The following is a 13435-nucleotide window of genomic DNA, read 5'->3' on the forward strand; positions in this document are numbered from 1 at the left end:
TTTTCACTTCAATAAATGTTTTTACTCGTTCTACTATGTTTGTTAGCAATTTAGCAAACTACGCATCGACATAGCCAACATTTCGTATTCCTTTTCCCTCGATTGTGCGAACACAAAAGGGTTCAAGGCTGTAAGCCCGTACTGCGTTTCTTTCCTGTCCAAATAAAATCATAAAATCTTAAAAAAATTGTTGTGCAATTTTTCTAAAGAAATAAGATTCAGTTGCACGAATACTAAAGAGAAGGTGGCAAGCTCGATATAATATTTTTTTTTTTGGGCTATTGCGGTTCTGAAGAGCAGATTTACGAAAACAAAAAAGCATACGAATTATGACTTTAATATTTCCCAAATTCAGTACATTGCACTAATAAAATTAATGTTTTCATGTATAAAAATTGGGTCATATGGCTCTACGGTAAGTTTTTTTGGTGGATGGATGTCATAGTCTGGTAAACTCTAACGATTCACACAAATAGGAGTCCCAACAAATATATAATAAAATATCACAAATATACATACATACAACTCATACTTCACGCGCAGGTGAACAGGCAGAAGGATATGTTTATGTGTCTGTGCAAAAGTCATAAAACATTTTATTGCCAGACAATTTCAAGTTGTCGCACAAAATGCCGCCAAAGAACGGTGTGTGGTCTCCAACGTTTACTTGCTTATCAGATGATCTTCTTTCGACGCTGCTTAGATGAAAAGATCAACACTTTTATGCGTAAGTGTGCTAAGGCGGGATTTCAATCGCCTTTTGAAAATATAAAAGAAAATATAAATGATTCCGGAGCTGCATATCGTTGAAAAAATGTGCAACTAAAAAAAACATATCGGTGACTGTCTCCAATAGAACTAAAAATGCACCGAACCTTCAGGCAAACGACTTAATAAATCGCTTCCTTCAATGAATGTTCTAAAAAACTGCGCAAAACAATAAAGAAGCAGAAAATTATACAGGTTGAATGTTAATTTCCATTTACTACTAAGTTTAACGTATGCAAATTTGTTACCGCCCACTGCTCGCGATTAAAAAGTCACAAGAGGCCACCCCACATAGGTGGCATGTGACTTTTGGTATAAAAGCGTCTTGCGGTTATGGCAAGTGGAACAACTCAGCAAATCGCATTCTAATCGCCACAAGAAAATGGGACCGAGAATTACGCCAATATTGTTTTCACTCTGCTTGCTTGGAACAGGCTACACCAATCCAAATCGATTCAAGGGCACCGTTATAGACCGTAAGTGCATTTATTAATGGATTAGATAATTTTCCTTAACAATAATCATTCCACACCAAGTGGATGCCTACTTCGAGTCGCACGACTTTGACTCCCAGGAGCGTGTAGTTGGCGGTGCCGCCGTGCCTGACGGCGAATATATACCCTACCAGGTTTCCATGCAGTATCGCACGCGTAGCGGCAAGGACCGGCACTTCTGTGGTGGCTCCTTAATTGCACCCAATCGTATACTTACAGCAGCTCATTGCGTCAATGGCCAGGATGCGAAGCGCATCTCAGTAGTGGCGGGTATACGCGATCTTAACGACAGTGCCGGTGTTCGATCACAAGTGTTGTCCTATGAAATTCACGAGGACTATGAAGAGTTAGTGACCAGTGATATTGCCATCTTGAAGATCGAACCGGCTTTCGAGTTGGACGGTACCAAGGTGGATAAAATCGATGTAAGTGGCACTGATAAAGTGGATGGAGGTCAGACCGTCACTCTTTCGGGTTGGGGCGCTATGTGGCATGTAGGCCAAGGGCCGCTGGCAATCTATCCGACTTTGCTACAACGTATGTCCTACAAAACAATCACAAATGACCAGTGTAAAAAGGTGATGACGCACTTAACCGATACGGAGATTTGTGCACTGGAGCGTTTCGGTAAAGGGGCGTGCAATGTATGAAAGAAGTATAGGCAACATGGAAACTATTTGTATGTTATAATTTTTTCAGGGCGACTCAGGTGGGCCACTAGTGATGGAGAATGGTGACAGCTTAAAGCAGGTTGGCGTGGTTTCTTATGGAACGGCGCTTTGTGCATCCAACAGCCCAGATGTTTACACCCGCGTATCCATGTTTGATGACTGGATCAAGGCACGCTTGGCCTGAAGGGAAATTGAGCATATAAATTTTAAATAATGTATTGATGAAAGCTTTACTCTAAAGTTTACTTAGTTAACTGAAAAAATGAAGAGTTATAAAACTTGTTAAATCGATTATTTCAAGATGAGGCAATTTTTTTCACATATTAAGAATCTCGGCAAGAATTATTGAGCATTGCGAAGAAATTATAAACCATGGCTTTAAAAGTATTTTATTAAAGGATGCCCTAGTTCCGCTATTTAAGAGAGAATTCCGGCCGTCATTGCCGAATGGTTTGGTGCGTGACTACCATTCAAGAGTGCGTAGGTTCAAATCTCCATAATTAAAACAGCAAAATGAAAGAATTCGTTTTTTTTAATAGCGATCGCACCTCGGCAGGCAATGGCAAGCCTCCGCGTGTATTTCTGCCATGGAAAAGCTCCTCATAAAAATATTTGCCGTTTGGAGACGGCTTGAAACTGTAGGTCCCTCCATTTGTGGAACAACATAAAGACGTACACCACAAATAGGCGGAGGAGCCCGGCCAAACACCAAAAAAGGTTGTACGCGCCAATTATTTATTTATTTTAAGAGAGAATTCCGATAAGCAATAAGGACGCCGGAAGAAAGAATAAAGAAGTGTACACTGTTAAGCTTCAAATCCCTAGATAAGCCATTCAACTCGTGCTGCAGGAAAATGGTCTTCTCAATTCCCAAGTATCTAAGATGTTTTTAGTGGGCTTAGAGGCCGTTAGTGAATCACATTATTTTAATTTGTGCCAAATTTTAAATACTTACACTTATACTTATACTTATACTTATACTTATACTTATACTTATACTTATACTTATACTTATACTTATACTTATACTTATACTTATACTTATACTTATACTTATACTTATACTTATACTTATACTTATACTTATACTTATACTTATACTTATACTTATACTTATACTTATACTTATACTTATACTTATACTTATACTTATACTTATACTTATACTTATACTTATACTTATACTTATACTTATACTTATACTTATACTTATACTTATACTTATACTTATACTTATACTTATACTTATACTTATACTTATACTTATACTTATACTTATACTTATACTTATACTTATACTTATACTTATACTTATACTTATACTTATACTTATACTTATACTTATACTTATACTTATACTTATACTTATACTTATACTTATACTTATACTTATACTTATACTTATACTTATACTTATACTTATACTTATACTTATACTTATACTTATACTTATACTTATACTTATACTTATACTTATACTTATACTTATACTTATACTTATACTTATACTTATACTTATACTTATACTTATACTTATACTTATATTTATACTTATACTTATACTTATACTTATACTTATACTTATACTTATACTTATACTTATACTTATACTTATACTTATACTTATACTTATACTTATACTTATACTTATACTTATACTTATACTTATACTTATACTTATACTTATACTTATACTTATACTTATACTTATACTTATACTTATACTTATACTTATACTTATACTTATACTTATACTTATACTTATACTTATACTTATACTTATACTTATACTTATACTTATACTTATACTTATACTTATACTTATACTTATACTTATACTTATACTTATACTTATACTTATACTTATACTTATACTTATATTTATACTTATACTTATACTTATACTTATACTTATACTTATACTTATACTTATACTTACACTTATACTTATACTTATACTTATCCTTATACTTATACTTATACTTATACTTATACTTATACTTATACTTATACTTATACTTATACTTATACTTATACTTATACTTATACTTATACTTATACTTATACTTATACTTATACTTATACTTATACTTATACTTATACTTATACTTATACTTATACTTGACCCCATAGTAGTCGCGCACCAACCACTCGATAGTATCAGCCTTTTATTATTCAATAGAAATGGACGTCAAAACTAGGTTTTTCCTACAGGGTGCACACATGCATGCTTATCAATATTTCACTAATTTCCAGCAAATTCTAACCAGCATAATTTGCTAAGAGAACCCATCGAAGGTTTCCATGCATTTCAAGTGCAGTTCTCATTCCCTGACCTATCAGATAGCTATGCAAATGTAGCCGCCGGTGGTTGTGAGGTCGAACTGCTGGGCGCACTAATTACTCATAACTGATTGCACTGAATATCGAAGCGAAATGTTGTGCAACTACGGGTATAAATAGTCAATCGTCAATGCTACACCTATACAAACAACTACAAAACCTCATACTATTAAATTCACTGGAACTCACTCAGCCTGGCACTAATTCCAATAGAAATGCCAAATATTAAATCAATTTTAATTTTAGCGCACTTGATTTACGGTAAGTCTAACTCGTTTTCTCGTGCATTAATTCGTTAGCTCTTCTTCAGCTGTTTCAGCGAGCGACACTGACTCAACGCGCATTGTTGGTGGCAACGATGTGCCTCCAGGCGAGTTTGTTCCCTACCAAGTCTCGCTGCAATATTTTACCAGAAAAAATAAGTACCAGCATTTCTGTGGCGGCTCCATAATAGCGCCGAGCCATATTTTGACTGCGGCCCATTGTTGCAAAGACTTCGATGTGACACGGATGTCAGTGTTGGCCGGTGTGCGCGATCTCAATGACTCAGAAGGTGTGCGGGTGCAGGTTGCTTCCTATGAGATACATGAAAATTACGAGGAGCTTGTGACCAGTGATATAGCTATTCTGACACTTGAAGAACCCTTGAGTTTAGATGGAACGCGTATGGCAGCCATTAACGTGCAGGGCACCGAGCAAGTAGGTGGTGGAGTGCCAGTCACTTTGACTGGTTGGGGCTTGCGCTTGCCAGTACCTTTTCCGTTTTTGCCACCAGAGTTGGATAATGTCAACTATCCAACTACGCTGCAAACCATGAACTATCACACCATTACGAACCAGGAGTGCAAAAATAGTGGAATGGAAGACCTCACAGAGACGGAGATATGCGCGCGTGGCGCCCTACTCAAGGGCGCCTGCTCAGTAAGTATTTAGTAAAGAGGCACCTTTGCTTGAACTTTTCTCCAAATGAAACTTAATTTTATTTTTGCAGGGCGACTCTGGCGGTCCGCTGGTGATGAAAACGGATAACGGATTGCGTCAAGTTGGCATTGTCTCTTACGGACTCTTCGTTTGTGGCGTCTTCAGCGTCATTCCGGACGTGTACACTCGAGTGTCTGTGTTCGATGACTGGATGCGAGCGCGTATGCAGTAAAAACGCACTTAACTCTGCTGCTAACAAAAGTATTAAGTAAAAGCACATAATCCACACAACGACATACCCAATCTACTACATATTTTAGGTTGGAGGTAGATTTTTTTAGCTATGAAAAAAAAATTATGATGTTTCATGTATGGATTGCTATGGCCCCCAATTGGGATGTTATCCTTGCAATAAACTTAAATTATGAATCCATTGAAAATATTCATTTTTCCACCCCCCAACTAAGCGCTGCGAACATTCATGCCACAAACACACTCGTACATATCTACACAATTCTCAAGGACATGCGATTTAAAATGCTCATATTGCCGTCTTTCCAACAAGCGTGACCAGACAGCGGTTTGGGGTTGTTGTAATGTGCTTGCGGACAATTTAATAATACGGTTCATAAAATAAGTCGACCGGATTTTTATGACATCGCATATGAATATGGTTTGCTACCGGCTACGGACGAAGAAAACCAGTAAATTTCTTTAAAAACCAAAAGGAATGGAAAAAGTTGGCGGAAAATTTAAAGTTAATACGAAAAAGATACAGGGCTAAATGAACATAAGTATGTATGTATGTATATACATGTGTATGTACGTACGAGTAGATATTTTATAATACGTAAAATGTAAGGGGTGTAGGGGGTTTGAGAGAAGCTGAGGTAGCTGCTATCAGCAATCTAATTTCTCAATTCCTACTCTCACACCCTCGCAACCATACTGAAGATGAGGTAACCAATCCACATGGACGGTACGGTCAGGGTAACGGGAGAGGGAGCTTCTGCGGGGCTATATAATTTAAAAGCCCCTCGAAGTTTTGTAGTGTTTGTCTCCGAGTGGACGGCTGCAAAAGACGTCTATTCCTCAGATTAGAGGCGGCCTCTTGTTTTAGATTAGACCTTCCCTAGGCATGTAACTTATCGAAGTACTCCATCTATCTCAAGCTAATTGAATTTTTAGAAAAAAAAACATGAGTGTTAACCCGAATGGAAACCAGATTCCAAGTGGTACCCACATGTTATGGAAAATCCACTTGATTCGCCATGATGGGTGGATAGAGTTGTAAAATTCATGTTCAAACGGAAATGGAATCGGTACTACAATTGAAATCTGAAGCGCTCTGTCCCGTCCGGGTTAATCACCAGATAGCAGCACGAGAATGATACAGTACTGAAACCCGCAATGGAGCAGAGTTCGCTGTCGGCCAAAAATCACTTGGCGAAAGTCGATGCTGCGCGAACTAACAGATACCGACGGAAGAGTCTTATCGAGATGCTATCGCTCCCGAGCGGAGTAGGTAGGTTGAAATGGTTGAAGTGTCAGTCTGACACTCCTCAAGTAGCACTGAAGCGCCGTTTTGATACCATTATGAGACCACCAACAGGCAAATATAGCCAGCCAGAGCTGTTGATATAATGGAGAAGATTGGTGGGACTTAGGTTGGCGCACTGCCCCAGGCTATCGAAGAAAGGAGCGGAGGAACAAGATGCGGAGTGAACAAGGATATAAAGAAATGTCCTGCCAGGGAAGACAGGAATGAAGAGGAAGAAAATACAGAATGGTAGAAGACACATGTTTTCCCTTGTTGAATGGTATTTGAATATTTTCTCTTTTATAAACTATCAACAATTCAGCCTTCTTTCGGAGCTCCGGCTTCATTGGGGCTCGCAGCTTCTTCACCTGGATGTTCTTCAATTACTTCGCCGCTAACGTCAGGTGGCGGTTCAGATTGTTCAGGTTTAGTTTCAGTTTGAGGCTCCGGTTCCAAGGCAGGCTCATGTTCAGGTTGAGGCTCCGGCTCCGGCTCCGTAATGTGTTCAGCTTCATGTTCGAGTTTTGGTTCAGGTTCTATCGGCGCTTCCAACGCCACTTCGGCTTCTTGAGATGATTGAGTTGCTTCAAGAGGCACTTCTTCCTGTTAATAAATCATAAAATGCGAGGTAAAATGATTAAAATTGAGTTTTCAAAATTTACTTACCGCTGTCTGTTCAACCATTTCTGTTGGATGCTCCTCGGCTATACCTGGGGCAGACTATAATGGTGAGTCGTTAAACAAATATCTTCAATAGAGAATGCAAAGAAAATTTACTTACAACTATGATTTGAGAACCAGGCTCGCAAACCTCATCAATCTACACACAAAGAAAACATTAAATAAAAAAATTAAGTGCATTGCTAGTCTTGTTAACCTTGTCCAAGTCGAGATCTTTTGAAGACATCATTGACAAGTGGCGGCGAAAAGCTTTCTGAATCGTAACTGCGGCTCGATTTTCTATTTCTGTGAAGTCCAAACCGAACTAAGAGTAGATTAGAGAATTACAGCAGGAATGTTAATCTCAAATCTTGTAAGAACCGCTTCAATTCTAGCCTTCTCACCTCTTCCTCAGTCTTTTTGACAGGCGGCAGAGATCTACCCAAGGCTCTGCGCACAATATAGCCACGGAAGCTAGCCTGAAATACACAATCAGAGGCTCGTAATGACAATCGTTGTAAACAATTTTCCTGTGCAAACCTGGATTCTAGTCGCTGCAATTCTTTTATTGTCCTCTTCTTGGCGTTTAAGCTCGCGCTGTTTGAAATATTGATAGAGCTCTTCGGTGCCTTCAAAGTCCTCGTTGATCCAAATATGAAATTATTCTCAAAATGTCTTTGTTTATTTATTTATATTATTATGCATACCTCGTGCGCTTTCATATAGGCATCGGCAAAGCGACGATACGCAGCCTCGATCATGGGTTGGGAAATTTTCAATTCTTCATCGGTGAATTTGCAGCGCTCAATCATGGCATTTAGCATATCCTGCTCCTCGAAGCGCACAACTTCGATATCTGTGCGTTGCTCACAACGCATTCGACTAAGGAAGCGCCGGAAGCATTCCTCCATATGTATTGCCATCTCCTGGGCCTTAGCCTTGCTGATATCACAGATGCACATATCCGCGATGATTTCGTCCACCACCGATAAAGCGCGATCAATGATGCTTTTAGCCACTGGATGCCAAAGAGACTTGCCCTTTACATTTGCCATGACAAGAAGATTCATCACTTACCTCTGGCTTTCTCACGTGTCACGATCACCGAATGTAGATAGTCGATGATGAATTGGCAGAGGCACTCGGTGGTTGGCTGACAGCGTAAGACTTCGCGTGTAATGTCCGACAGCAATTCCGGTAGGCCTGGCGGCACATTTATCATTTGATTGCGAACTTTTCCGCGCTGTATGAGAAAATTCATGTTGCTGCGGCTAACGTCTTAAAAATTCCGATAAAAATATAGAACAATTTTTTAGGAAAAAGTTTTTGATTAGTCTCTGCGAGAAATCGTTCTAAAATGTGTTTTTTTTTATTTGAAAGTGCTTGATTAGGGTGCGCTACTTTTCGTTTTGTAAAAAAAAATCAGGTGTATCTGACCTCATTTGAAGAACAGCGGCAAGATCGTGCGCGACGCAGTCGACTCTGCGTTACTGGAACGACCCGGATGTGTAGCCGGTCAAAGCCTGCCACTACAGCAGCACTGCGCAAACACTTATGGAGAATATTAGTGCTGTTACAACAACAACAATAAGATATGAATCATTTTCGACTATTTTTACTTTCTGTTGAAAATAGCAAATCTTACCAAAAGAAGATTAGTGTGTTGTTGCTGATATCGAAAAAATTACTCAAAGGCTGGGTATATTTTGAGCAAATAAAAAATCAAACCAAATAATGCCTCAGCCACCGCATTCACCGGCCTAGAGCCACTATGACTCTTTCCTGTTCCCAAAACAAAAAAAACCCCATGAAAGGTCACAGATTTGCCATAATTACTGAGTTAAAAGCCGCATCGCTAGGCAACTCCAAGGTCATGCCAAGAAGGGTACACGCTAAGTGAAATGCAGTTAAAGGTTCCTTGTTTTCTTTTGAGAACTTTTGAATAAAAACTATTTTTTTTTTTTGAAATCGAAGAACCATCCACTCTCAAACCATACGAATCATACGACCAGTCCGAATAATAGCGGACGCTTGTCACGAAAATAGGTTTTGGTTATTCTTTTTTAAGAGCTCTGTGTTATGCGCTTCCTTAAGTTTAGCCAGATTATCAATTGCTGTGGCTAACTGATTCAATTGAATAGAAATTTGTCTGTTGGCCATGTCAGTAGCCTGCCAGTTGGCATGAATCTGAGTGATTTCTTCAAGTGTTGGTGATTTTACTTTTCGCGTGATGACTTCGTAAGAATTCGTATTGAAATATTTAATAGTTAAATAATATCAAAACTTCAAAATTACGCACAAATTCATTAGATTTCATACCCAACTTAGAAGTCAGAAATGACTGCGAAGAAACAGAAACGGAAACAAAACTAAATCCAACATGAAAAATTGTAAGATTACGAAGAAGGGATTTGAATGCTTCGAGTAAAATATGAAAACATAATTAAAACGCAAAATTCCGAGGGCAAAAACAATGAACCGTTATAATTGACAACAATTTTAATTTTAGCTTAACCCGCCGTTGGACAACTTTTTTAAAAACTTCGGTTCGGCACCCGGATCTGGTCCTTTTTCATCCTGTTCGAGGATCCTTTTTAAAAGGTAGATAGAAATTCAAAGAAAACTATCTGGAAGCTCAAGTCGTTAGCTATAACAGAAATTTGTTGAATTCATGTCCGAAATCGAAAAAGTCTGGTCAGACCCGGGTGTCTAACGAAAGGTTAATGACAGTGTCTTTAACTCAATTTCACTCAATATTTGGAAAGGCGTTGCCACAAATGTATTACAGCTGAATTGAGTATTCATTTGAGAAATTTGTCACCAACGGTGCCGCAAGATAGGCCAATTTGGCAGACGCCATCTTTGCAAAACGTCCCAAACCTGTAACATATGATTTGTTTGAGGATGAGCCAACGTTAAGTTAATATCCAAAGGTACCAAGTACATGGGTAGCGACTCGTGGAACAAAGAGGATCCGTTCAATTCGGCCGAGTTACCTGCCATGGGCGGTTATAATGATAATTTTGAATTTGACTTTGACGAACCTGAAACACCTGCGGGACAAACAAGCACCTTCACCAACACGCACACAGACAATGATGGTAACACGGTGCATACCAGCTATTCAACTGGACCAAATGAGTGGAAACGCAAGACGGTGAAATTCTCCACAAACTTCCAGCCCACAGAGCAAACAACAGTATGCACACAGACGCTGTCAAGCTTGCCACCTTACCTTTTGAACACACCTAGTATACATAGGACAGAAAGTGACGTCTTTCGAAGGTTTTGTGTTTTTGCAGCGTTCTAAAAGAGAGGTTAAAATAACAGAAATTTCGATATATTCTTCAGTACCACTACGGCCAAGGTGAAACGACAAAGAAGGCGGTAGAAAAAAAATGAAAAATTTGTGCTGCCTTTGGATTCCACTTATACATATAATCGAATGCAACAACAAATTGATGATTCCAGGCTTTCCTTTCTGCTCCTCCGTGATTTGAAAATTGCACAGGAATTGCGACTAGTCAGAAAACTGTTTGAAAACATCTACATAACTATGTAATATCAAAGTCGTAAAAACAAAAAACACATTGAAAGATTTTTACTTCAAATATAAGAAATCTACAGAACTATACAAGGCGCATTCATTAAAGGTGGTGGCAGTAGACCAACAACAATGTTTTGTACGTTTGATTGTCAAAGCAAAGTATTTGGGAAGTATTGTAGAAAACAAAGAATGAATTCGCCTTGCTCAATTCTGGGTTGACAGCCACATGGACACGGCGAAAGAAAAAAAACAAATCAGCTGATTTACCGTTACCAACTTTAATAGATTCGCCTTGGAACTATCAAAATTTTAATTTCGAAAGTCGTATTGGAAAATTATTTGAACTAAATATTTAGTTAATTTGGCTCTTTGATTTGTAACTGTTTTTTTATCCTTCCAATTATTAAATGACAAAAATATACCAGCTTATTAAATTATTTTACAAGTCATTATCAAGCCAATATTAAATCAAATCCTCGATCTACTTGTTCTGGTGACTTGATTTTTAAGTTATTCAATTAAAATACTTTTTTTTAATTTTGACTTCACATTTTATTCAAGCTTTTTCTACACTAGTAAAACTTTATTTTTTGACTTTTTCTAAATAAAATTTTCTGAATTTTTCTTAATTTATTTTTCTGAATTCTTCTTAATTAATTTTTCACAATTTTTCCTAAATATTTTTTTGGATTTTTCTAATTTAATTTTCTGTTTTTCTAAATTTATTTTTCTAATTTATTTTTCTGAATGTTCTAATATTATATTTCGAAATTTATTTTTCTGAATTTACCTAAATTAATTTTTCTGAATTTTTCTAAATAAAGTTTCCTGATTTTTTCTGATTTATTTGTCTGAACTCTTCTAAATTTATTGTTCTGCATTTTTTGCAAATAAATTTTTCCTAAATTTTTTTTTCTGAATTTTTCTAAATTATTTTTCTGAATTTTTCTAAATTAATTTTTCTGAATTTATTTAAATTAATTTTTCTGAATTTTTCTAAATTTTATTTCTCTAAATTTATTTAGATTATTATAAATAAAGGTTTCTGAATTTATCTAAATTTATTTTTCTGATGATTTTTAAATTATTCTTTCCGAATTTTTCTTAATTTATTTTTTTAGAATTTTTCTATATTAATTTTTCTCAATTTTTCTATTATAAATAAATATTTCTGAATTTTTCTAAATTTATTTTTCTGATTTTTTTTTTAATTATTATTTCCGAATTTTTCTTAATTTATTTTTTAGAATTTTTCTAAATTAATTTTCCTGAATTTATTTTTCTTAATTTTTCTATTATAAATAAATATTTCTGAATTTATCTAAATTTATTTTTCTGATGTTTTTTTAAATTATTCTTTCCGAAATTTTCTTAATTTATTTTTCTGAATTTTTCTAACTTTATTTTTCTAAATTTTTTTAAAATTATTCTTTCTGAATTTTCTAAATTAAGTTTTTAGAATTTTTCTAAATTTATTTTTCTTAATTTTTCTATTATAAATAAATATTTCTGAATTTTTCTAAATTTATTTTTCTGATTTTTTTTTAATTATTCTTTCCGAATTTTTCTTAATTTATTTTTTAGAATTTTTCTAAATTAATTTTTCTGATTTTTTTTAAATTATTTTTCTGCATTTATCTAAATTTAGTTTCCTAAATTTTCTGAATTTTTCTAAATTTTTTTTAAATTATTCTTTCTAAATTTTTCTAAATTAATTTTTCTGAATTTATCTAAATTAATTTTTCTGAATTTTTCTAAATTTATTTTTCTGATTTTTTTTTAATTATTTTTCCCCAATTTTTCTAAATTTATTTTTTAGAATTTTTCGAAATTAATTTTTCTGAATTTTTCTATTATAAATAAATATTACTGAATTTTTTTTTTAAATTATTCTTTCCGAATTTTCCTTAATTTATTTTTTAGAATTTTTCTAAATTTATTTTTCTTAATTTTTCTATTATAAATAAATATTTCTGAATTTTTCTAAATTTATTTTTCTGATTTTTTTGAAATTATTCTTGCCGCATTTTTCTTAATTTATTTTTTAGGACTTTTCTAAATTAATTTTTCTGAATTTTTTTTTTTAATAATTTTTCTGCATTTATCTAAATTTAGTTTTCTAAATTTATTTTTATAAATTTTTGTAAATTTATTATTCTGAATTTTTCTAACTTAATTTTTCTGGATTTTTTTTAAATTTATTTCTTAATTTATGTAAACTAATTTTACTGAATTTTTCTAAATAAATGTTTCTGGATTTTTCTAAATGTTTTTTCCTAATTTATTTGCAAACATTCATTGGTAAGTGTTTTTCCCCAACCAGTTTTTCAGGTTTTGTTGTAGCTTTCGCGTGAGCGAAATTATTTATGGGTGTTGGTAGTTTATTGGGGGTGTTGACTAACTTACCTACATAAGTGAATAAAATACATGATCAGTGAGTTTTTCAATATCTGCAGTGATTCGTTTTCGAATTAGCAATAAAAATAAAAGA

At 35.0% G+C, this 13435-nt stretch overlaps 3 protein-coding genes across 3 annotated transcripts; 2 read left to right on the forward strand and 1 right to left on the reverse strand.

Moving 5' to 3' along the window:
• The first annotated feature begins 1131 nt into the window (after positions 1-1131).
• LOC128856659 (chymotrypsin-2) lies at positions 1132-2233 on the forward strand. The gene is made up of 3 exons (XM_054091975.1): positions 1132-1244; positions 1305-1906; positions 1962-2233. The coding sequence occupies exons 1-3, from the start codon at positions 1151-1153 to the stop codon at positions 2115-2117; spliced, it is 852 nt and encodes a 283-aa protein (XP_053947950.1). The 5' UTR covers positions 1132-1150; the 3' UTR covers positions 2118-2233.
• A 2194-nt stretch (positions 2234-4427) lies between these two features.
• Positions 4428-5620, forward strand: LOC128856669 (chymotrypsin-2-like). Its single transcript, XM_054091986.1, has 3 exons — positions 4428-4537; positions 4587-5197; positions 5268-5620. Exons 1-3 carry the CDS (start codon positions 4492-4494, stop codon positions 5427-5429), a joined length of 819 nt encoding a protein of 272 aa, XP_053947961.1. The 5' UTR covers positions 4428-4491; the 3' UTR covers positions 5430-5620.
• A 1380-nt stretch (positions 5621-7000) lies between these two features.
• Positions 7001-8735, reverse strand: LOC128864353 (pinin). Its single transcript, XM_054103979.1, has 8 exons — positions 8475-8735; positions 8105-8415; positions 7938-8036; positions 7802-7876; positions 7615-7722; positions 7519-7557; positions 7404-7457; positions 7001-7340 (listed from the first exon to the last, which is right to left on the reverse strand). Exons 1-8 carry the CDS (start codon positions 8656-8658, stop codon positions 7056-7058), a joined length of 1155 nt encoding a protein of 384 aa, XP_053959954.1. The 5' UTR covers positions 8659-8735; the 3' UTR covers positions 7001-7055.
• Positions 8736-13435: the final 4700 nt, after the last annotated feature.

Source organism: Anastrepha ludens, chromosome 2, assembly GCF_028408465.1.
Source record: "Anastrepha ludens isolate Willacy chromosome 2, idAnaLude1.1, whole genome shotgun sequence".
NCBI classification, from domain to species: domain Eukaryota; kingdom Metazoa; phylum Arthropoda; class Insecta; order Diptera; family Tephritidae; genus Anastrepha; species Anastrepha ludens.